We start from the raw sequence: 24,367 nt of genomic DNA on the forward strand, positions 1-24,367 counted from the left end.
ACTAAACATTTACTTTTTCTCCCCCAGTGCCCGAGTAAAAATAAATCTTTCACATGGGGTGAGGGGACCTACACAGCTTATATTTACAATAGTGTAGCTGATAATGCTAAAACGCAGGCAGCATTCATTAACTAGATAATAAAGTTTTGCACGCAAAAAAGTCTCAACTCAATGAGTTCTCATTTAAAAGCCACATTTCTTTCAAGGAAAATAAATACTCAAACATGCAAAAATGTGCAACACTTCTGTAGAACACACTCTGGTGCAATTATTTATTTTGACAAAGGATATATAGAAGTAGAAACACAGGAGTTGAAACACAACGTCCCAGTGTTCTTTCCTTTCATTCAAAGGCCTCCAGTGAGAGGCAAAAAAGTCGTATTCATAACCACAAATCACAGCATTAAAAACCCTGGCGCAAGTTACCTCCCATTGCTCCTGCATTGATGTGGTCTGTACAAATGAAAGTACAATAAGATGTCTTACTACATTAATAGTCAGCAACTGCAAGGGGGTGAGAGGTCTCTAACAGATTTCCCTACAACCTCGACAAACTACAATTCCCAGGATCCTTGGGCAAAACCTATTACTGTTCAGCTGGTTGAAGACCAATATAAAATGTGCAGCAAACGAAACACTGGATTTGGGTCTAAAACCCCCTATTTGGGTCTTGTTCTCCCTCGGGTGGTGAACTATGCAATGCATCATGTTTTACTATGGGAGGAAATGACCGAGAGCTCCTTTATACAAATACTATTCCCATGTGAAAATCAGCCAGAGCAGTGTTCCACAGCACCCTGAGGTGCTTTGAATGATGGTCAGGGGTGCTGTGAGCAACACTGGCCTCTGCCCCTCTTTCTTCCCTCCCCTCCTCTGATGCCCTCTCGCCATAGCTGTCAACTTACAGATTTGAAAATAAGGGACCAGCAGCCTCAAAAATAAGGGATCAGCAGCCAAAATAAGGGATTTTCCAAACACAGGTATGTTCACCTTCTGGGCCCCTCCAACCAAAGGCAGAAAGCCCAGCCAGCAGCCAAATGAAGCCTCAAGCGGTGGTTCCACAGCACAGCAACCCGGCAAAGGGGATGCAGCAAGGAAAACCACCGTCACCTCTCCGCTGGGAAGCGCTGAGCAAAAGCAAGTCCCCAGGCAACATGGCCGATTTGATCGGCACAAGGCATGCAAGCTCCACCCCCCCCGTCGTTCTTAGACTCCTTATTGGGTGAGCAACGCAGCCAAGCAACACAGTTGGAGCCTCCCTCCTCCCTGGGCGGCAGGGAGGGAGGGAGGGAGGGAGGGAGGGAGGGGAGCTGCTTCCTTTGAAACCCAGGAAATTTAAGGGACATCATCAATAAGGGACAGCAGCGGGACACGGGCTGGGATAAGGGAGTTTCCCGCCAAATAAGGGACAGTTGACAGCTATGCCTCTTGTGTTTCTGCCTCCCAAAAGCTTCCACAGTGGTTTGTTGCAGCGGCAGCCCTGGCTACAATGTGCTCCCCAAGTGAATGGTGCCTCTGGAGCTGGCCAGAGGGTGTTGGTTGCCAGCCCTCGCTGTTGGGAATGGACAGACAAGTGGGAGGCCAGGCAAGCAGGCTGACCTTTCTTGTGCTTGCTGTGTGCAAGGCCTGCCTGGCAGCCAGGTGCCCAGTGCTGAAGGGGAGCCTTTCCACCATGCAGGCAGGGCATTGCCCACTGCTGCCTCCCCAATCTTTGGCCAGTCTCTGTCAGGCCACTAAGGCTGGGGGCATCCTCTTCCCAGGCCCTTGTGGGGCAGTGTGCAGGGGCACCTCTCTTTGGGGCAGACCAAGGTAGTGGCGGCTGCTGCCCAAAGGACTCCCAAGGAGAGGGGAGAGGAGAGGAGCCCGAGGGAACCCCCCACAAGGGAGGGTGTTCAGAAAGGGGCAAGGGGCTGCCGGCTCTGCAGGCAAGGGGGGACATAACTGGGCTCCTGAGCCCCACAGGGGTACCGCAGAAAGAATGCAGTTGGTCAAGGGAACTGTGGACCCAGAAAGGTTGAAAGCCTCTGGACCAGAAGCAAAAGCTCATGACTAACATTAGGGAATGAACCCATGGAGAAATTTAGACAGGCTTGGTGCCAGCTTTTGGCATACTTAGGCAAGTGTTTGGGTGCAGCAGTCCTGTCATGAGCTTGACAGTGGTAGAAAGCTGGAAAATACGGCTCTATGGCACAAACATCCTGGGTTTGGAGGGCTCAAAACCCACCATGATGATCAAGGAGAATCAGGGGGAAGTGAGGCAGGAAAGGCCTTCCCTTATCTTAACAGCATGCCCTATAAGGAAAGGCCTTCCCTTATCTTAACAGCATGCCCTATAAGGAAAGGCCTTCCCTTATCTTAACAGCATGCCCTATCTTATCGCCTTGACAAAATGCGACCTTATCCTAAAATGCATTTTTTCTTAAATTCTGTCCCTTAAGATGTACACCTGAGGATCTTCAGGTTTGTAGGTAGGGACAGTGCTGGGGGGGGATGATGACAACAACAACAACAACAACAATAATAATAATAATGTGCCGGTACTCGCATGTTGATGAAAATGCTGTGGGTGCCAGCACAAAATGGCTGCCTTGGGCAGCAATACAAAGAGCTGGTTGTAGTGTAGGAAAGAGAGAGAGAGAGAGAGAGAGAGAGAGAGAGAGAGAGAGAGAGAGAGAGAGAGAGAGATGAAGTTGGGATCAACTAAAGGTAAAGGGACCCCTGACCGTTAGGTCCAGTCGCAAACGACTCTGGGGTTGCTGTGCTTATCTCGCTTTACTGGCCAAGAGAGTCGGTGTACAGCTTCCGGGTCATGTGGCCAGCATGACTAAGCCGCTTTCTGGCGAACCAGAGCAGTGCACGGAAACGCCATTTACCTTCCCGCCACAGCGGTACCTATTTATCTACTTGAACTTTGATGTGCTTTTGAACTGCTAGGTTGGCAGGAGCAAGGACCAAACAACGGGAGCTCACCCCGTTGCTGGTATTTGAACTGCCGACCTTCTGATCGGCTAGCCCTAGGCTCTGTGGTTTAACCCACAGCGCCACTGCGTCCAACTACAGATGACTAAATCCATTTAGGTTGGCTTTCTGCATACCTGGTATTTAGTGGCCATCACTTCTAGTCCTTCCATCTTGGAGTCTTGCAAAACTGAGTAGGTTGTGATGGTATCGAAGATGTGCATAATCTTAAGTAGGCGGCGGTGAAAGGTTTCAAATTTTCCAAAGATATACATCTCACTGAAATCAAACTGACGCTCGGATGGACTCTGTTCCAGTTTTTGTTTGGTCTTGTGGAAACAGTTCTGGTACTCCTTAAGAATGTGAGCCAGGAAATAAATAAATAGATGGATGGATAAATGGAATTGGGCGCCATGACAAAAATAACACGCTTGTTTACAACACACATGATAATACTAGGTTGCTTTGATACACTGACTTTAGGTATTTCTTTGCATAAGTCAGAGAGGCTCTGAAAAAAATATATCCCTTAATGAAACACTACTATAACAGAATATTTCACTACGTTTCTTTACAAATCCTTCACACTCTTCCTTATCCTCTCCATATTTTAAACCTTGATTGTAGAATTTGTCATTGATTCATTGTTATATATTATACCAGGGTAGCTAACCTGCTGCCTGTGAGCCACATCTGTCACCACTAGAGGTTTTTTGTGCCATCCCAACAATTCCACATTTTTTTAAAGTGTTTTCTTTTAATATTGGTTGCATCCAACCTTGATGCCAAAAGATTTTTGTATGTTTGCCCAGTGTTAGTATTTCCATGCATCCGATGCTGCAGATGTGATTGGTGTAATTCACACGCCTGTCTGGGGGACTGTGGAAACAGAAGACGGCCTTATCTCTCTTCCATTGTGGGTACTGTCGGACTGTACTTTTGCTTTTACTTCGTTCTGTTCTCTCTCAGAGCTTTTGAGAGAGGACACCATCATTCTTTGTCTGTACATAGTGTGTAAAGAAATACGTAGATTAGCTCTACGATGTCTCACGCTTCTTGCTGTGTAATGCTAAAAGACTAGTGTGCATATGCCATCTGGTATATGTCGCTGAGCGCACTGGAGAAGAAGGGAAATGCCTTTTCCAGAACTGCGCATACCGGAGGATGCTCGGACAGTGGGGTCTGCACGAGCACCTCAGGGTGTTTTTCCAACATTGGTAGCAGAGGATAGTTCCGAGACATTGCCCTCTGGAGCAGCGACACTGGTTCTGCTTCCAGGGGGAGCCTGCTGGTTGCCACAGAAGCACGGAGTTCGGAATGAAGCTGAACTGAGCCGGGAAAGCAGCCTGCATTCCAGACCTGCTACTGGAGCGGAGGAGCTGTAAGTACTTTGATTTATGAAGTAATAAAATCCTTGGGGAAGCGAGCACCGTATGTTTGATGCGCTGCTTTCATATTTTTTAAAAGAAAGCATGCTGGCTGCTTCTGTAAGTTCCCCCACTGTCATACTGCGATGTCTAAAGAAGAAGAAGAAGAAGAAGAAGAGTTTGGATTTGATATCCCGCTTTTCACTCCCTTTAAGGAGTCTCAAAGCGGCTAACATTCTCCTTTCCCTTCCTCCCCCACAACAAACACTCTGTGAGGTGAGTGGGGCTGAGAGACTTCAGAGAAGTGTGACTGGCCCAAGGTCACCCAGCAGCTGCATGTGGAGGAGCGGAGACTCAAACCCGGTTCTCCAGATTACGAGACTACCGCTCTTAAACACTACACCAAACTGGCTCTGGCTAAAGTTTTTCTGTGCTCCTCTGAGCTCCCACCCCACATTTTAAACTATTCTTATTCTTATTAGGTTTGTATTCTGAACTTTATCCAAAGATCCCAACATTAAAAGAACATAATTTGTGCAGCATAATAATAAAAGCATGATACAGAGTATAACAATAGACAGCATAATAATAAAATAGTAATCCTAATAACAGCCTCCACCCCCACATTTAACAGGCCAGACTATTTAATGTCCAAAGTCCTGGAGAAAGAGGAATGTGTTCGCCTGGCACCTAAAGACATGTGTAATGTTTCCAAGTGATTGCTCGAGAGCAAGCAGGCAAATATCTCCCTGCTTGGCTGTGAAGCCTTGCTTTTGCTGCCAAAATAAACCTTATCTGTCCGGAGCGCCACTCTCCCGTGGCTAACTCAATCGCTGGCAGAATCCGTGAGTGGGCAGTTCCTAAACTTTCCCCAGCAAAGCAGCTTCTTGACGCCCAGTCTGCACCTCCCCTCTCTGCGCGGAGGCTTTCTGCGCAAGGAGGGCATGGGTAACTGAGGACCCCTCTCCTCCCCGCTTTGCCCAGGCAAGTTGTCCTGGCACCGCCTCGCCTCTTCCGACTCCTGCAGCTCCTCTCCACTGGAGGCGTGTTTACTCTCCTCCGTTGAAGAGGAGCTGCTTCTCTCTATAATCCATTCGGCTTTTCCTCTCTCCCTCCTGAACCAATGGCAGTTCCCTATAACATGCAATGATGGAACCAAGCGGGTCTCTCTGGGGAGAGGATAATGAATAAGGAATGATTTAAAAATACAGTGATGCCCCGCAAGACGAATGCCTCGCAAGACGGAAAACTCGCTAGACGAAAGAGTTTTCCGTTTTGGAGGTGCTTCGCAAAACGAATCTCCTATGGGCTTGCTTCGCAAGACGAAAATGTCTTGCGAGTTCCTGCGGGGTTTTTTTCCTTCCCCCCCCCCTTTTTCTAAGCCGCTTAGCCGCTTATCAGCTGATCCGATAAGCCGATAAGCCACTAAAAGCCGCTAATAGCACTAATCCGTCAATGGGCTTACTTCGCAAGACAAAAAAACTGCTAGACGAAGAGAATCACAGAACGGATTCTTTTCGTCTTGCGAGGCACCACTGTACTGGGGAAATGTCAAATAGCCTTGAAGACTGCAGTTCTCTCTACACCCACTTTAACCCTTCAGCCACACCCATTTTGACTTGTGACCCATGGAGAGTCAACTATGGCTCATTGTAACGGTTAGCTACCCTGACTTATACCACATTATAAGGTTACCTGCTTAAGTCGTATAGCGGCCTGTATTTTTTCCAGAACGACATCTTGCGGCTGATCCCAGATGGTTGCAGTGTTATTATTGGTGATATAAGCTTTGCAGGCAGTTATCATTTGATTTGTAACCTACAGGTAAAACAAGAAGCTTAGTAGTCTCAGTCAGCTTTTTTTTGTGAAATCAACAACTGTCTATCCCTGTTTTGGCTTGATCCAAGCCATGCATTTTGCTAAGCGTAAAAAGCAATCCATCTCCGGCTGCTCACAAATGTAAAGCAAAGAAACCTAGAGGAGCTTATTTTCCATGAGCTCCCTTGATGCCTCCCCAAACTACTAGGAAAAAGAACACACAACAAGAGAAATTTCACATGATAAGCATAGTGTGAAGCCATATCCCAAAAAATACATCTAGCTTCAGTAGGCTACCATGAAATAACATATCAACCTGAAAAATATGTCTAAGAGATTTATCAGTGACTCAACGGATCTCTATCCCAAAACTGAACGGATCCTAATTTTGGCAACTTAGCTTTCTACTTTGCATCTTTTTGCATTATTTCTTCATATGCTTCATTTTCTATTGAAAGAAAGCTCATTTATCCAATCATATGATTAACTATGGCTGTGTTTGCACATAATCCTAAACCACGGTTGCTTTAACTATAGTTTGTTCAAGAAACGATGAGTTGTTTCACAGAAAAGCAAACAAGCCATAGCTTGTTTTTCAAAGTTTGGTTTCTTTTCCTGATGCTTTTGCCTTGTGCATCTGTATGCAAGACTGTTCGGTTCAGATATAATGCCATTGTTAAAACAAGTGAGGTTCAATAACCAAGAGCAAGCCATGGTTTCACATCATGATGTGTTGCCAGAAAACAAACCATGGTTTAGACATTCAAAACACATACACTTTTGCTAAACAAACCATGGTTTAGCATTCTAAGTCTTTTAATTGTTCACAATAGCCTAACTTCAGTTCCCAAGAAAAAGAAAATAATTCAGTACAGTCTTTGCACCTACTTTCACAAACAAAGACGTTATCTTCTCCGAGGTGTTATAATAGCGTGAGATACTGTGGATCATTTTGATAGCATGTATGAGTCCTGGAATAGCATCTACCATCGTCACCTGAAATGCCAACATGTCAGTAAGTGCAATTCTTGTGTGTGTCATTTGGCCAAAGTGATCACTTAATAAGATTATTCAACATGGACCAAGAGAGGTTATCATTTTGAAGACACAGTGTCACATGCTGTTAAAAATATAAGGTTAATATGCAAAAAATGTAATGTTTGTGTGCATTGTGTATGAAAAGATTTTGCAAAGAGACGTTTGCATTGGGCAGTAGGTTAAACACTAGGTAAATTTGACAAGGAGAAACTAGAGATTTTCGATTTCACTGAGTATGATACTGTAACTGATTACTCATTTCTGGAGATGAAACTTGAGAACTCAGCATCACAGCAGGAGAAAAAGCCAGCAGCAGCAGTAGGAACTTAGCTTGTTGAACAAGCAAGTTACTTAGGTTCTCTCTCTGGGAGCAGAGAAAGGAAATCATTGAACTGAATTAAGGACTTGAAATATACTCGAGTCGAGAGTGGATTTCATGCTCTTTATTCAGCTCATAGTGGTGAGGAGGAATGAATGTCCCCTCAAAGTATCTGTTTTATATACATTATTTACACAATGGGCTGCACGTGATTGGCTAATTCCAGAATTCTCCTGTAGGCCAATCAGGTTGTGGATTCACTTGAATCTGGAGCCGGATTGGGTGGCTCCTGCAGACCAATCATACTGCTGCATTGTTCTAGGACCAATCAGACTGCTGCATTCTGAATCCTATTCAACTCAGTACATAACAGGACTTAAAGAAGACTGGGATCCATTAGTAGTATGTGTAAGAGCAATGTTTTACTTTGCATTTTGTAAAGTTTATTTGTAACTATGGTAAGACTGTTTTCAGTAAAGCTTTGAAACCCATTCTTGTGGACAACAAATTCATTTTTCTACTCTGCACAAGGGATTTAGTTAGCAGTGACTCTATCTGCAAACAGTTTAATTAAATGTTAGGATTCACTATCATTCGCTTGTGGCCTGGAAACTCCTTTGCTATACGGACGCATATCTTTATAACAATGATTTGTTTTTTAAAAAACTTACAGGGTCACTGTTGTATAGAGGGTCACAACATTTCTCAAGCGTATACAGATACTTCACATTATCTTTGGCTTCATTTGCCGCATCTGTGATCCGAGTGTCCAGCTCTCGCCAACTCTTAGAAAATTAAAAATGCAAAAAATATACTTTACTTTAAAAAAAACACGCCACTTTTTTTTAAAAAGGGGGGGGATTTCTGAAATGCTTTTGCTCTCAACAAATAATGAACCGAAATCCCTGTCTCAGGTCAAAGAACCACAATAGCTCATCCTGTGAAAGCAATAAGAAGCTGATTCAGACCAGCCTCCCTCAATTTAATTCTTTTCACATCTTTTGAACTACAATCCCCATCATCTGCAACTGTTGGCCATGCAAGCTGAGACTGATAGGAGTTGTAGTCCAAACCATGCGGATGGCACCAGGCTCAGGAAAGCTGCTCTTATCAACATATATTTACCCCTTGCCTATGCGCTAGGAAATTGCCGCAGGTCAATTTGTACTTAGGGGTATAATTAGGGGTGCAATTTATTAGCGGTATACCGTATTTTTCTCTGTATAGGACGCACTTTTTCCCCTTCAAAAATGAAGGGAAAATGTGTGTGCGTCCTATGGAGCGAAGACGCCATAGCCCCGCGACCCTCTCCCGGCTGGAGAGGTGACGCGCGGCTATGGCAGGAACCTCTACAGCCCCGTGTCACCTCTCCAGCCGGGAGAGCGCGCGCGGGGGGCTAAAGCAGCCCTCCGCGACCCTCTCCCAGCTGGAGAGGTGACGCGCGGCTATAGAGGCTCCTGCCATAGCTGCGCGTCACCTCTCCAGCCGGGAGAGCGCGCGCAGGGCTAAAGCAGCCCCCCACGACCCTCTCCCGGCTGGAGAGGTGACGCGCGGCTATGGCAGGAGCCTCTGTAGCCGCGCGTCACCTCCCCAGCTGGGAGAGCGCGTGCGGGGCTAAAGAAGCCATAGCCCCACGACCCTCTCCCGGCTGGAGAGGTGACGCGCGGCTATGGCAGGAGCCTCTCCGCTGTGCCTTTCCGCTGCTCCCTGGCCTGCTCTTTGGGGCTGGTGGTGGGCTTCCCCACGCCAGCCCCAAGGAGCAGGTCGAAATTAACCTGAAGCCTGGAGAGCGAGAGGGGTCAGTGCACACCGACCCCTCTCGCTCTCCAGGCTTCCAAGGTAGCCGCCTGAACGCACCTTAAACGGCACCTTGTTTTAGAGCGGGAAAACAAGAGGGGGAAAGTTCTCCCCCTCTCTGTGCAGCGCCTCCTGCCGCTTCACTGAAGGGGCACTGGGCAGAGAGGGGGAGAATTTTTTTTTCTTGTTCTCCCCCCTCTAAAACAAAGTGCGTCCTATTGTCCGGTGTGTCCTATGATGCAAAAAATACGGTAATAAGGCCAAGGATAAGGGACACGGGTGGTGCTGTGAGTTAAACTACAGAGCCTAGGACTTGTCGATCAGAAGGTCAGCGGTTCGAATCCCCGCGACGGGGTGAGCTCCCGTTGCTCAGTCCCTGCTCCTGCCAACCTAGCAGTTCGAAAGCACTTCAAAGTTCAAGTAGATAAATAGGTACCACTCCAGCGGGAAGGTAAACGGTGTTTCCGTGCACTGCTCTGGTTTGCCAGAAGCGGATTAGTCATGCTGCCCATATGACCTGGAAGCTGTACGCCAGCTCCCTCGGCCAATAAAGCGAGTTGAGCGCTGCAACCCCAGAGTCGTCAGCGACTGGACCTAATGGTCAGGGGTCCCTTTACCTTTACCTTTAAGGCCAAGGATATATCATTCATTTTATTGTATCAAAGTATATATCAAGCACAAGGAACATTTAAGAAGCAAGTTAAAGCCTTTGTTTTTCAACAGGCATAATTTCCTGTGCTAATCTTCATGAATTGTACAGCAGTTTTATATACAGTGGTACCTCAGGTTACAGACGCTTCAGGTTACAGACTCCGCTAACCCAGAAATAGTGCTTCAGGTTAAGAACTTTGCTTCAGGATGAGAACAGAAATCGTGCTCCGGCGGTGTGGCAGCAGCAGGAGGCCCCATTAGCTAAAGTGGTACCTCAGGTTAAGAACAGTTTCAGGTTAAGAACGGATCTCCAGAACAAATTAAGTACTTAACCCGAGGTACCACTGTATATTTGTAGTAGTGCAATTGTTCTGTTACTGGAATGTTGTACATTATACTACCAGCTCTTTTACATTTTATAAGCTGAGCTGAAAGGCTCTCCCTGTGTGTTACTATATATACGTGTTATTTTTTATTGTTCTAGTTCTGAAATGTACATTTTATTACGAGCTGCCCTATGGGCTAACCCCAATTGAAAGGCTCAGTGCGTGTTGCTATATACAAGTATTAATTTTATAGTATTTTATTGTTCTCTTTATGGAACATGGCAGATTTTATTATAAGCTGCCTTGTGAGCTTATTGGGGGGAAAGTCTCTCTCTGTATGTGTGTTTGGAAACAAGTATAGCCTTTAAAGAAAAAGGAATGGGGTTCTAAATCTTATGAACACACCAGCAATTAACCAGCAAACTTACCTTCAGAAGTTTTGATTTAGCAGCCGTAAGCACTCCAAGCACAGCTTTCACATCTGAGGTCTTCAGCTGGTCCACCAGGTAATTAAACTTGGACAGACGTTTCTTCCAGTGATCCAGCTCTGCGCGTGGCCCCAGATCATCTGCTTCCTTCCGCAGCTGGCTATTTTCTGCAATGACCTACAAATCCACACAGGAGGTTATTATCAGGCGAATATGGGAAAAGCTAATTGCTCTCACTGGACTGTGTGCAACCTGCTGGGCTTTCAGTGTTAACATCTTGAATCTGGTTGGATGCTGAGTTGTAATGCTAAGCAAGCTAGGAAGAAACTGACGGTTTACTTGAGAATTGCACTTTTCTCCTAATGAATTTCCATTAAAATTTCTGTCAGAAAGATACTAGCAGTCAGCAGTCAGCAAGGCCCTTCGTATCATAATGATGAATTATAGGTTTGGTTTTTTAATAATAATCATCACAATGTATAGTAAACTATTCAAACCTGGAAGGTGCTACTGGAAGGAATTTTTTTATTTTTTATTTTGACTATGGCAGACCAACACGGCTTAAGGTGCTACTGGAAGGAATTTTTTTTATTTTGACTATGGCAGACCAACACAGCTACCTATCTGTAACTATTTAAACCTGGAATGCTGTGCCCATTTCTGGACACCCCAATTTAAGAAGGATGTTGAAAAGCTGGAATGTGTGCAGAGAAGGGCAACCAAGATGATCAAGGGTCTGGAAACCAAGCCTTATGAGGAACGGTTGAGGAAGCTGGGTATGTTTAGCCTGGAAAACAGGAGACTGAGAGGAGATATGATAGCCATCCTCAAATATCTTGAAGGGCTGTCACATGGAAGATGGAGCAAGCTTGTTCTCTCCTGTTCTGGATGGTAGGACTCAAACCAATGGCTTCAAGTTACAAGAAAGGGGATTCTGACTCAACTGGAAGAACTGTCTGACAGCAAGAGCTTTTCAACAATGGAACAGTCTCCCCTGAGAAGTTGTGGAGTCTCCTTCCTTAGAGATTTTTAGTAGAATCATAGAGTTGGAAGAGACCACAAGGGCCATCGAGTCCAACCCCCTGCCAAGCAGGAAACCCCATCAGAGCACTCCTGACATATGGTTGTCCAGCCTCTGCTTAAAGACCTCCAAAGTAGGAGACTCCACCACACTCCTTGGCAGCAAATTCCACTGTCGAACAGCTCTTACTGTCAGGAAGTTCTTCCTAATGTTTAGGTGGAATCTTCTTTCTTGTAGTTTGGATCCATTGCTCCGTGTCCGCTTCTCTGGAGCAGCAGAAAACAACCTTTCTCCCTCCTCTATGTCAGTGTTTCCCAACCTTTTTTGGGCAAAGGCACACTTGTTTCATGAAAAAAATCTCGAGGCACACCACCATTAGAAAATGTTTAAAAAATTAACTCTTTGCCTATATTGACTATATATAAAGTAACTCTCTTTAATAGGAATCAAATAAACACAAAGAAAGTATTTTATAATTACTTTATTATGAAATGGTAAGTAAACAGAAATATGAAAAATTATAAAATACTTGATTCAGTGCGCAACCTGGGCCTGTTTGGCTGAACACAAAGCTGATATTCTGGCTGGAATCGAAGAAAGACACACACGTAGCTCTTCGTCAACAGCTCTCAGTCTCTCTCTGTATTTAGTTTTTATAGCAATCATGCTTGAAAAGCTCAACTCACAGAGATATGTAGTGGAAAATGGGAGCAATGTCAAAATAGCTTTGTTTGCCAGAAGGGGGAACTCCTTGGCAGTTTCCAACCAAAAACTGTCCAAAGGTAGATCCGGGGGCGGCGCGAAACTGTAATGGCGGTCCTCTTCGTTCTCTGAAGAGGGGCTCCGTGGAAAAGGGTCGTTCGCTGCGGCAAAGCGACGACCCATCAAGATAAACCACGGGTAGAGTGAGCCCGTGGCCGTGGGACTCGGCGGGCACCAGAAGCTGCTCTGAAAACACAGAAGGGACCCCGTAAGGAGACCCGGAGTGAAGGAGGGGTAGCGGTGCTGTGAGTTCATCGCTCTTTCCATGGAAGTGAAGCCGCGCGGCTGTTACAGATGAGCGCTGATCCTTCTTCCTAAAATCAACACCAAACTGCAAGTAACATACCCGTGAGTAAAGGGGTTTAAAATTTGGCAAAGAATTTCCTAAATTCGGCTGAAAGCGGGAGACGAGAAAAGGGAAGTCCGTCTTCCGACATTGCTGACAAGATCAAAGCAAAGCTTTAAAAAGCGGAAAGCGCTTGAAACGGGACTGTGGGAAGCTTTAACTTTTTCGTGCTATCAGATCTGCTTGTTCTTTTAAACTGAAGGTGGAAATGGACATTGACTAAAAGAAGTAGTAAATGGGGACTTTCCTCCTATCTTTTTTCTTCTTCGGGCTGTATTTTTAAGGAGCCAGATCGTCGGGCTGCCAGAGAGGGAGACTGTGTCAAACTGCGGAAACAGTTGTAAAAACTTTGCTGGAACGTAACTGTTACATTTGAGCAGAAAAGATTGGATGGGATACTGTTGCAAGCACCTCTTGTGAAACTTTGTTGAACTATAAAAGGTGCTTTGGGAAACTTTGAGTTTTTGAAGGGACTCTTGGACTATTGGATTTACTGATTTGAAATAATTTGGAACTTTAATGGCGGATTACTTCCTTCTTTGTTTTTGAAACCTGGTGGCACTCCCCCTACAGGGCTTTCGGATTATAAAATCCTGGGAACTGACTCTTGTTTTGAATTCCACTTCACTGGTTGTTTACTTCTGAATTTGTCTCTCCCATGGAATAATAGACAATCTGACCTTGAACATTGACAGATGTGTAATGAGTGGTGCAGGGAGAACAAGAGCATCTAAAGCTAAGGAATCTAAAGAGGCCAAGGAAAAAGAAAAGGAAAGAAAACCAGCACAATTTGTACAAACAACACTGACCCAAGGACGCCGATCGTCGGTTCCAGCTGTACTGGTGACCCAAAGGGAACAAGGGGAAACAACTGAGAAGTCCACTGAGGAAGATATGGCAGCAGGTGGGTCAGATACACTATTAAAACAAATATTGGAGCAATTATCAAGTTTAAACCAGAAGGTGGACGACCAGTCTTTGAAGATAGATAAAGCAACTTCCTCGATTCAAAAATTGACTGATCAAGTTTCCCAGCACACGCAAGCCATAGAGAATTTGCAAGGAGCAACAGCGGAAAATCGGGAATTAGCTGGAGAAGCAATCCAGAAAGTGGGAGCTTTACAAAAAGAAGTTGAAGAAATAAAAGGAGAAGTTAAGCCCCTGCACAAACAGGTGGGTGAACAACAAGTTTATCTGTCAATGGTGGAACTGAAAAATCGCGAGAGTAACATCAAATTGAGAGGCATCCCGGAACTCGAGCAAGGAGACTTGATTGGATACTTGACACAGGAATTCTCGAAGTTCTGGGGTTTAAAGGAAGATACAGATTTCAGGATTGTCTCGGCATATAGACTGGGAAGATTGGTAAGGAAAGACAGATCCAGAGACTGTTTGATAATTTTAAGATCAAAGGAAGAGAGAGACAAGATCCTAGGTCTTCACTTCAAAAAAGCAATTGAAATACAAGACAAAAGGGTGGAAATTTATAGAGATATTCCGAGACAGTTGCTGGACCTCAGAGCCACCTATACAGAACTAGCAAAATTGCTGAGACACAACGCAATTCCCTATAGGTGGGAGTTTCCACAAGGATTATCCTTCACCTACAAAGAAAGGAAGGTTAAAATTAGAACACCTGAAGATAACCAAAAGTTCCTTCACGACCACGGAGAAGATCTCCAAAAAGGAGTGGACTGGCTTCCAGTTTTACCAGCACCAATACTGCCTGGAAGCGGGCCAACGCCTGCACCCTCGGGACCTGAGCAAAAGGAAGGCACCCCATCCTAAGAACATCTTAAATAGAACAGGATGTCTCTGCAGCTACTTAGTTGGAACATAAATGGCGGGAATTCTCCGGAAAAAAGAAGGAGGATATTTCATATCCTAAAAAAAGAACAATTAGATGTAATATGCCTTCAAGAAACACATGTGACTAGGCTCCACAGGAAAGTATTAATCAATAAAAGACTTGGCCAAGAATTTATCTCATCAGACAAAGTTAAAAAAAGAGGCGTAATTTATGCAAAGGAGAACCTGTCACCAAAATTTTTATTCAAAGATGATCATGGAAGAATTCTCGCAATCGAAATCCAAACACAAGGGGAAAAGATTTTGATATTAGGAGTTTATGCGCCAAATGATGGAAAATCAGAATTCTATAAGAAGCTGCATGAGACAATGATGGACTATTTGGACTATTCTAACATTATTGTGATGGGAGATATGAATGGGGTGGTGTCTACAAATATGGACAAATCCCAAAATCAAAACTTAACAACAGACGGCAGACTCCCTAAAACCTTCTTTGAAATGACAGACAATATGGACTTGATTGACATTTGGAGGACAAGGAACCCCTTGGGTAAAGAAGGAACCTTCTTCTCTGAGGCCCACTTGTCATGGACACGAATTGACCAAATTTGGATATCTAGAGGGCTGGCCCCGAAAACAAGAAAAGTGGAAATCTGCCCAAAAACCTGCTCCGACCATAATGCCTTAAAAATGGAATTGAGACTTTTCCCAACTGGATCCTTCAGATGGAGAATGAATGACACCTTGCTAAGAGATCAAGAGATTGTTAAGAAGGCCCAAAAAACGCTAAAGGACTACTTTGAAATAAACTTGAACACTACGGTGGAGAAAAGAACAATCTGGGATGCAAGTAAAGCTGTAATGAGAGGGTTTCTGATACAACAGAATACAATAAAGAGAAAATTTTGGAATGGAAAAAAGGAAAAAATTTTAGAGAAAATAAGTGAAGGAGAGAAAAAGTTGAGAACCAAACCGAAGTCAAAAGAGGTGCTAAGAGAGATCAAATTCCATCAAGCACAATATTCGAAATTGATCAATCAAGAGATTGAGTGGAAAATCAAACAAATGAAGCAGAGATCGTTTGAATCAGCAAATAAATGTGGAAAGTTGCTAGCTTGGCAGTTGAAAAAAAGACAAAAGTTAAATACGGTTACAAACTTGGAGATTCAAGGAAAAATAGTTCAGAAACCAGAAGAAATAAGAAAGTGCTTCCACAGATACTTCAAAGAGCTTTACGCACAGGGGCCTCAGAAAGAATCGGAAATAGATCAATTTTTGAGGACAAATGGATTACCTAAAATAAGTCAAGATAAAAGATCAATTCTTAACAGCAAAATAACTCAACAGGAAATTGAAGGTGCCATCCAAAATATGCAGTTGGGCAAATCTCCAGGCCCGGATGGACTCACCTCCAAATATTATAAGACTTTGAAGGACTTCTTGATACAACCGTTGCTGGAGGTTTGTAACCAGATCATGGAGGGGAGGAAGGCACCGGAAACGTGGAAAGAAGCATTCATCACATTGATTCCCAAGTCAGAAAGGGAAAAGACTCAGCTTAAGAACTACCGTCCCATCTCACTCCTGAATGTGGATTACAAAATATTTGCAGACATTTTAGCAAATAGACTTAAAAATGTACTAAATGAAGTAATTCACAAGGACCAAGCAGGCTTTCTCCCTGGTAGACACATGTCTGACAACACCAGGAACATTATTGATATATTGGAGCTGTTGCGAATTAGAAACACAAGGGCTGCTTTAATCTTTATTGATGCGGAGAAAGCATTTGACAACATTTCTTGGATGTTTATGAAGAAAAACTTGAAAGGGATGGGAGTGGGACGGGGGTTTGAAAATGGACTAGAAGCAATTTATTCAGAGCAAAAAGCTAAGTTGATAGTGAACAATGTGGTATCGGAGGAACTTCAAATTGAAAAAGGGACACGACAGGGGTGCCCTCTACTATTTATTTCAGTTCTGGAGGTATTGCTGAATATGATCAGGGAGGACCAGTTGGTGCAAGGTATAGTGGTCGGAGCGAAACAATACAAACTGAAAGCTTTCGCAGATGACTTAGTCTTGACAGTACAGGAGCCAGAATCTAGTACAAAAAGAGTTTTGGAACTTATCTTGGAGTTTGGTCGGGTGGCGGGATTTAAGCTAAACAAACAAAAAACTAAGGTTTTGGTCAAAAATCTGACACCTACAGAGATAGAGGGGTACCAGAAAGAGACAGAGCTAAGTGTGGTTAAAAAAGTGAAATACCTGGGGGTATCCTTGTCCACTAAAAATTTAAACCTTTTCAAAGATAACTATGAAAAATGTTGGCTGGAAATTAAAAAAGACTTGGATATTTGGTCAAGATTGAAACTTACCTTGTCAGGCCGAATCGCAGCTATAAAGATGTGTGTTTTGCCAAAAATGTTATTTTTATTTCAAACCCTTCAGGTCGTGGACAGAATGGAATGTTTTGGAAAATGGCAGAAGGATATCTCTAAGTTTGTCTGGCAGGGCAAAAAGCCCCGAATAAAATTTAAAATACTAACTGACTCAAAAGAAAGAGGGGGGTTTGCCCTGCCGGATTTAAGGTTGTACTACGAAGCTGCAGCCTTCTGCTGGTTGAAGGATTGGTTTCTGTTGGAAAACACCGATGTCCTAGATCTGGAAGGGTTTGATAATGTGTATGGTTGGCATGCATACTTGTGGTATGACAAGGCGAAGGTTCACAAACTGTTTAAAAACCATATTGTCAGAAAATCAATTTTTGCCGTCTGGATGAAGTACAAGGATTTATTAGAAAGTAAGACCCCGAGGTGGTTATCACCTGTGGAAGCCAAGATTTCTAAAAAAAGGCCCAATATGGAGGCCTACTGGCCAAAATATTGGGAATTGATTGAAAGAGTTGGAGATAATTGGAAGCTCCAAAGCCAGGACAAACTAAAAGGTAAGGTGCGAGATTGGTTACATTATGCTCAAATTCAAGAGGTATTCAAAATGGATAAAAAAGCGGGTTTTCAGTTGGAGAAATCGAAACTGGAGACGGAGTTACTAGAACCAAAGACTAAGGTACTTTCGAGGATGTATGACTTGCTGCTTAAATGGAACACACAGGATGAGACAGTTAAATCTGCTATGATAAAATGGGCACAGGATGTAGGACACAACATTATGTCTGAGGACTGGGAAAGGTTATGGAACACCGGTATGAAATTCACGGCATGTAGTGCCTTGAAAGAGAACATTATGAAAATGGTATACCGGTGGTACATGACCCCAGTCAAGTTGGCTAAAATATATCATCTTTCTGATAATAAGTGTTGGAAATGCAAGGAGGCAGAAGGGACATTCTTTCACCTCTGGTGGACCTGCCCGAAAGTAAAGGCCTTTTGGGAAATGATACATAATGAGCTGAAAAAGGTATTTAGATATACCTTTTCTAAGAAACCAGAGGCCTTTCTCCTGGGCATGGTGGACCGGAAGGTGCCAAAGAAGGATAGAACTTTGTTTATGTATGCAACCACAGCAGCTAGGATTCTTATTGCAAAGTTCTGGAAGACACCAGATTTACCTACACTGGAGGACTGGCAGACGCAGCTGATGGACTATATGGAGTTGGCAGAAATGACTGGCAGAATTCAAGATCTGAGCGAAGAAACAATGGAGGAGGACTGGAAAAAATTTAAGGACTATTTGCAAAAATATTATAAGTTGTTTGAATGTTAAGATTGTGCACGATTAAGAAACGTTATGCTTCTGCAATTTATCTAAGTAAATGATAAAGTAAGTATTGATGGAAAAAAACGAGACAAATTAGAAACAAAATATTATGTTTATTAAGAGTGTTAAAACTAAATTACAAATTTTCGAAATTGGTAACATAATAAATTCAAAGGTATAATAAGATGGGAAACAAGATAACAAATTGCTGAACTGGCTAGAATAATGAATGCAATGCTGAGAGGATGAGAGGAGGTCCAAAAAGAAAGCGAACTGTGGAAGGACGTTGTGAAAGTTTCTTAACTTTTTCTTCTTTTTTTTTTTATCTTTCTTCATATATAAAAAATGTTTCTTGCATGTTGCTATGTAAACAAATCTGTTAACCTATGGAAAGAAACGCAATAAAAAATTTTATAAAAAAAAAAAACAAAGGTAGATCAGCAAATCTTAGCCTGAAACCACGATTTTGTCTCAGTTCAGTTAGTTCCTCCTGCTCCTGTAAAGTCATGTCCTTTCCACCAACTGATGCTGAGCTATAAGGGTCCCTAACCCAGTCAAGGCATTCAGTGGAGACTGAAGAGAAATAAAATGACAACTTCCCCTCGAGAGTTTTTAAATGTTTAGCTATTATCTCACACAGTGCAGCAGTGTGAACACCTTGCCATTGCTTGGTGAGTGTGAACATTTCAAGATTGCCACTTTCCACGTGTTGATGCCAGAGTTGCAGCTTTGCACGGAATCCATTTATTTTATCTGTACTTGTAAGCAGGTTTTCATTTCGGCCTTGCATTCGTGTGTTCAGTTCATTCAGATGATGAAATATATCTGCCAGGTATGCCAGCCTTGCACACCACTCATCACTTGCAAGCAGTTTTGCGTAATCTGTCCTCTCATTTGTCAGAAACACTTTAAGTTCCTCCCGCAGCTCATACACACGAACCAAGACCTTGCCACGCGACAACCACCGGACCTCCGTATGAAACAGCAAGGTTTTATGCTTCGCTCCCATCTCCTCACACAAAGCTGCAAATATGCGACTTTTCACGGGTCGTGACTTTACAAAGTTTACCATGCGCACAACATCATCCAACACATGAACTAGGTCTGCTGGTAAAGTCTTGGCTACGAGGGTCTCACGGTGCAAAAAACAATGCGTAACAATAACATTTGGATTTCTTTCCTTCACTCTGCTTACAAAGCCTTTGGTGTGCCCGACCATGGCTGCAGCTCCATCGGTGCAGACACTTATGCAGTTTTCCCACTTAAGTCCTCCTTGTTCAAGGTATTCTGATGTGACCCGAAAAATTTCTTCTCCTGTTGCTTTTTCTGGCAATGCCTTGCAGAAAAAGAAGTTTTCTCTAATTGCATCACCATCAACAAAACGCACATTGGCCAAGAGTTGAGCATGTCCACTGATATCAGTAGACTCGTCCAGTTGTAATGCAAATTTCTCACTGCTATGGATCTTTTCCAAAACCACACTTTCAATGTCTGCAGACATGTCATCAATACGTCTGGAAATTGTGTTGTTTGAGAGAGGGACCTTGGCTATTTCCTTAGCTGCTTCAGGTCCGAGCATCTCCTCTACAATAGCTTTGCAGGCGGGAAGTATTAATGTCTCTGCCACAGTGTGCGACTTTTTTGTCTTGGCTATAAGTTCAGCAACGTGATAGCTAGCTTTAAGAGCTCTTTCATTTACCTTTGAGGTTTGTCTCAGGAGAGTTGCCTGTTTCTCCGTGTTTTCACGCAGGCGAACAAAATAGTCCACATTCTTGTTTTTAAGCGAAGGGTGTTTCGTTTGGAGATGGCGTTTAAGTTTGCTTGGGACCATAGCACTGTTAGCTAGCTTTTCACCACACACCACGCACAGTGGAGTTGGTTGGTTTGCATCTCCGGTGAAAGTAAATCCAAATGAAATATAGCTTTCGCTATATTGCCTTGTGACAGAGAATTTGCTTGAGCTAACCATCTTTGCTTTCTTTTCATGCCCACTCGTACTTGGCCTCTCATCTGGCTCCAAATTTTGTTCAGAGTCCAGTTCTTTTCTTTTCAAAAACTTTTCCATCACTGCAGTATCCGGCCTCTCTGCAGTGCCGACTCCCGCTGAGTCCTGGTCTCTGTGCTCGGGCGGGAAGGAAGTCGGAAGATGATGTCCTACTGTGATAGGTCAAGGCTTGAGTCCGGACCAATCACAGCCAGGCAAAAACATGCATACTGTGTGAGCTCAATGCAGCGGCTCATTTCTGCAAAGGAAAAAAAATGGGCTTAGATGGGGTGGGAGAGGCGGGGTAGTCGTTATACAGAACAGTTCTTACTGCCTGTATTACGGGCACGAATTATACATGGGAATGGCGGGAAGAGTGACGGCAGCACACGCAATAGCGGAAGCCACGAGGTCCCCGAGGCACTGCCGCGGAACAGCGGTTGAAAAACACTGGATTAGAGAGGGCAAGAGCAAGGCAATTTCCATTGAGCTTCATGGCTAAGCAAGGAATTGAACTTCCAACATGGATGTCTTCCCCAGTTTACAGAAAACCTAAAAAGGTTGAAAAACACTAACAGCGGTTGAAAAAGACTGTAATAAGGCCACTGTCACTTAATGGCTGTATACGCTGTTAAGTTTGTGAGAAACAGTTTTTGCTATCAAGCCTGCTTGGACATACCTAAACCATCTTTCCCAAATAAATTTTATTTATACCCCGCCCTCCCCAGCCAAGACTGGGCTCAGGGCGGCTAACAACAAATTAAAAAACAAGTCGACTGAAATATAATAAATAATAAAAAATAAGTCGATTGAAATAAAAACAATAATAAAAAACAAGTTGATTGAAATATAACTTAAAAACAAGATTAAAATACAACATTTAAACATCAAAATGCGGTTGAGTTGCAGAATTCTGCAAGCAGAATAAATTCCACAGCCCCGATGCATTGGCACCTCGTGCCGTTTGAGTTGCAGAATTTATTCAGCACACAGAAAATGGCCTTTTGGGGGGTGAATGTGGATGAAGCAGGAAGAGAGCTTAAAAAAAAAAGGCATGCATGAAATCTAGCCCCAAACACACACACGCACACTTTCCCCAAAGTGGTTGATGACGCAGGATATTTCCACATGCTTCTAAAATGCACATTAAATAAAATGAGAGAGAGGAGTGCACACACTCACCTGCCAGCCTCGGAGCTGTTGAATGCAGCTACATGAAGCAGTCTGTGTCCTTCCAGGCACCAACTCAGACCTGCCGTGCTGTTTCGTTCCCCCGGCGTCGCTGCCTTCATCCAGCCGGATGCCTCTCCTGCCCAAGGGACGTGTCAGCAGCCACCCGGCGTGGGGTAGAGGCAGGACAGCCCCACTTCCTGCTGCCCACAAGGCTTTGGGGTGAGAAACACCGAGGGGCAGGAGAGTGGAGGTTCCCTTAATTAGAAAAAGCAGGGAGGCAGGCTGCTTGATGCCTGCTGAAGGGAATCCCGAAGGCGCGATCGCGCACGCGCAGGCCCAGTAGCGAGCGGCGATGTGGTAGCAGCGGCGGCACACGAAGTCCCCCAGGCAGTGGAGCAGCTCGCCCGTCGAAGCCTGCACGATCACCCGCCGCGGGGAGCCGGGGGCGGCGGCGCGGTTGCCGGGCAGCGGCGGGGGTGGTGGTGGCGGTGGCTGCTTGCCGCCCTCCTGGGCGGAGGCGGGCACGGTGGGCACCGGCACGGCCAAGGGCCCCTGCTTGGTGCCGTCGGATGTGGGAGCTCGCTCGCTCGCCGCCCTGCGTGTGCTCGCCGAGCATGCGCAGGCCCAGTAGCGAGCGGCGATGGGGCTAGCCGGAGAAGAGAGGGCGAGCCCCCTCCACTCCGGCCCTAAAAAGGGCAAGCCACGCCCCCTCCAGCCAGCCGATTGGCTGGCCAGGAGGCATGGCCGGATGGGATTCCCCTGCTCTCGCGGGGGCTGAGATGGGATTCCCCGCTCACGTGGGGGCGGATGGGATTCCCCGCTCACGTGGGGAAGGGCGTGATGCCCGCAACCCCACCTCCTGGGGCAGGCCCAGTAGCGAGCGGATGCGCAGGCCCAGTAGCGAGCGGCGATGGGATGTGGGAGCTCGCTCGCTCGCAGCCCTGCGTGTGCTCGCCGCCGCCGCCCCGCCTCTCACCGCCCGACTCGGCCGCCTCCACGCGGAACACAAGGCAAAGTTCCACGGCACACTACTGTGCCGCGGAACACCGGTTGGGAAACACTGCTCTATGTGACATCCTTTTATATATTTGAACATGGCTATCATAGTAGATGTTGGTTGGCCGTCTGTTATGGGTGCTTTAGCTGAGATTCCTTTTTTAAAAATAATAATATTTATTACTTTTACAACAATTTAAACACAAAAGAAAAAACAAAAAAAAATACATTATAATACAAAAACACTACATAAAAATTAACAGAACAAAACAAAAACACTTTAAAAACACATCAAAAAAAGAAGAAGAAAAAGAAAAAAGAAAGAACTTCCAATATCATCTTCCTTTCCCATATTTCCACAGCTTCCTCACACCTCCCTTTTTGTATTCCACTTCTATTAATTATTTCAGCAATTCCTTTCCATCTTCCCCTATTTTCTATCCTATAATTATCTTAACACATTTTAACCTTATTTTCCTTTAATACTCTATTAATCTATTTATACTTAATTCCTTATAACATTTCTACTGAAGCCATATAATTTCATTCCAACATTCTTCTAACATGCATTAATTTTACAATATTTCTATAAATAGTCTTTAAACTTTTCCCAGTCTTCTTCCACCGACTCTTCTCCCTGGTCTCGGATCTTGCCAGTCTTTTCCGCCAATTCCGTCTAGTCCATCAACTTCACCTGCCATCATCCAACACTTCAGTGCTTTTAAAAGACAGTCATTCTCTCAGCCAGCAAAAAACAGATGATTCACAACAAAGTTTAGGTGTCTGGCAGGGCAGGTCCACCTCCTTCTTTAACATCCGCCAATATCTTAAGTTTTACTCGAGGCTTCCTGCCCTGCCAAACCAATCCAGGAACATCCCTCTGCCACCTCCTGAAACAATCCCTCCCATCCAAAACTTGCACTTTTTGACACAAAAGCAACATCCCCGGCAACACAGCACCACAGCAGCTCGGCCCAACCATAACAACTTCAGATTTGTCCATATTTCCCAATCCCCCTTCTCTTCAATCCAACGTCCTTCACAGTTGCCCTTAAGTAAATTCACATTTTTGGCGGTCCTACTGTCCCCCAAAAGTCTCTCTTTCTCAGCCGATGTTGATCCTGTCTCCTCCTGAAGCTCTGTCGAACTTTCCTTTCCCAGTTCTGGTGGGGTTCTGATCTTCAAATTCATCTGTTTTTCTTTAAATTCCATCATAGCAAGTGTCATCTTATATTCGTCAAGTTGCTAGTGGATATAATTTGTATAAGGTATGTGGTGGATTTTTTGTTTATGTTTTTCCTGTATATATGTGCAAATATGAATAAAAATTTATGGAAAAAAATATATTCGTCAAGTTGCTTTTGAATGTGTGGGGCTCTCTCACACTCCAATTCTGTTGTTTTACATTCAGCAGCAAAGGTTTTCTCCCTGACTTCATCCGCCGTTTGCCGTATTAAAGTAGATTCCTGTGTCAATTTCTGGGTGGTTTCTGTGTTGGTGTTCACTTTTTGTCCCAGATTATTTAAACTTTCTGCAATTAAATCAATTTTATTATTTGCGGCATCCGCTTTCACATTCATCACTTATGTTGCGTTGTACAGAACTTCTGTTTTCTTGTGAAGCTGTTCCAACAAGTCATTTATTTTCAATAATGCGGCCCAGGAAGGGAGGAAGACCTTTCATTGCCTACAGACAGCCACCCAATCTTAAACAACTCCTAACCCACAATAATACTACAACCAGACTTAACACAGACACTGGCACCAGAGCCTGCAATAAACCCAGATGCCAACTTTGCTGCCACATACACCCGGACAACACCATTACTGGCTCCAACAACATCACACATAC

The 24,367-nt window shown here is 44.3% G+C and overlaps 2 protein-coding genes across 2 annotated transcripts in view; both read right to left on the bottom strand.

Moving 5' to 3' along the window:
• DNAH5 (dynein axonemal heavy chain 5) overlaps nt 1-24,367 on the bottom strand; it is a 189,285-nt gene that overhangs the window by 139,245 nt on the left and 25,673 nt on the right. The window contains exons 7-11 of the mRNA XM_081206728.1: nt 10,703-10,879; nt 8,172-8,285; nt 7,032-7,139; nt 6,021-6,143; nt 3,096-3,311 (exon numbers count right to left, since the gene is read on the bottom strand). Coding sequence (XP_081062854.1) covers nt 3,096-3,311; nt 6,021-6,143; nt 7,032-7,139; nt 8,172-8,285; nt 10,703-10,879 — 738 coding nt within the window. The remainder of the gene's footprint in view (nt 1-3,095; nt 3,312-6,020; nt 6,144-7,031; nt 7,140-8,171; nt 8,286-10,702; nt 10,880-24,367) is intronic.
• Nucleotides 18,816-23,217, bottom strand: LOC308593578 (uncharacterized protein; the record flags this gene model as incomplete). The annotated part of the gene is made up of 3 exons (XM_081206040.1): nt 18,816-20,606; nt 21,530-22,491; nt 23,211-23,217. The coding sequence occupies 3 exons, from the start codon at nt 23,215-23,217 to the stop codon at nt 20,601-20,603; spliced, it is 975 nt and encodes a 324-aa protein (XP_081062166.1). The 3' UTR covers nt 18,816-20,600.

Source organism: Podarcis bocagei (assembly GCF_964188305.1).
Source record: "Podarcis bocagei genome assembly, chromosome: 8".
Lineage (NCBI taxonomy): Eukaryota > Metazoa > Chordata > Lepidosauria > Squamata > Lacertidae > Podarcis > Podarcis bocagei.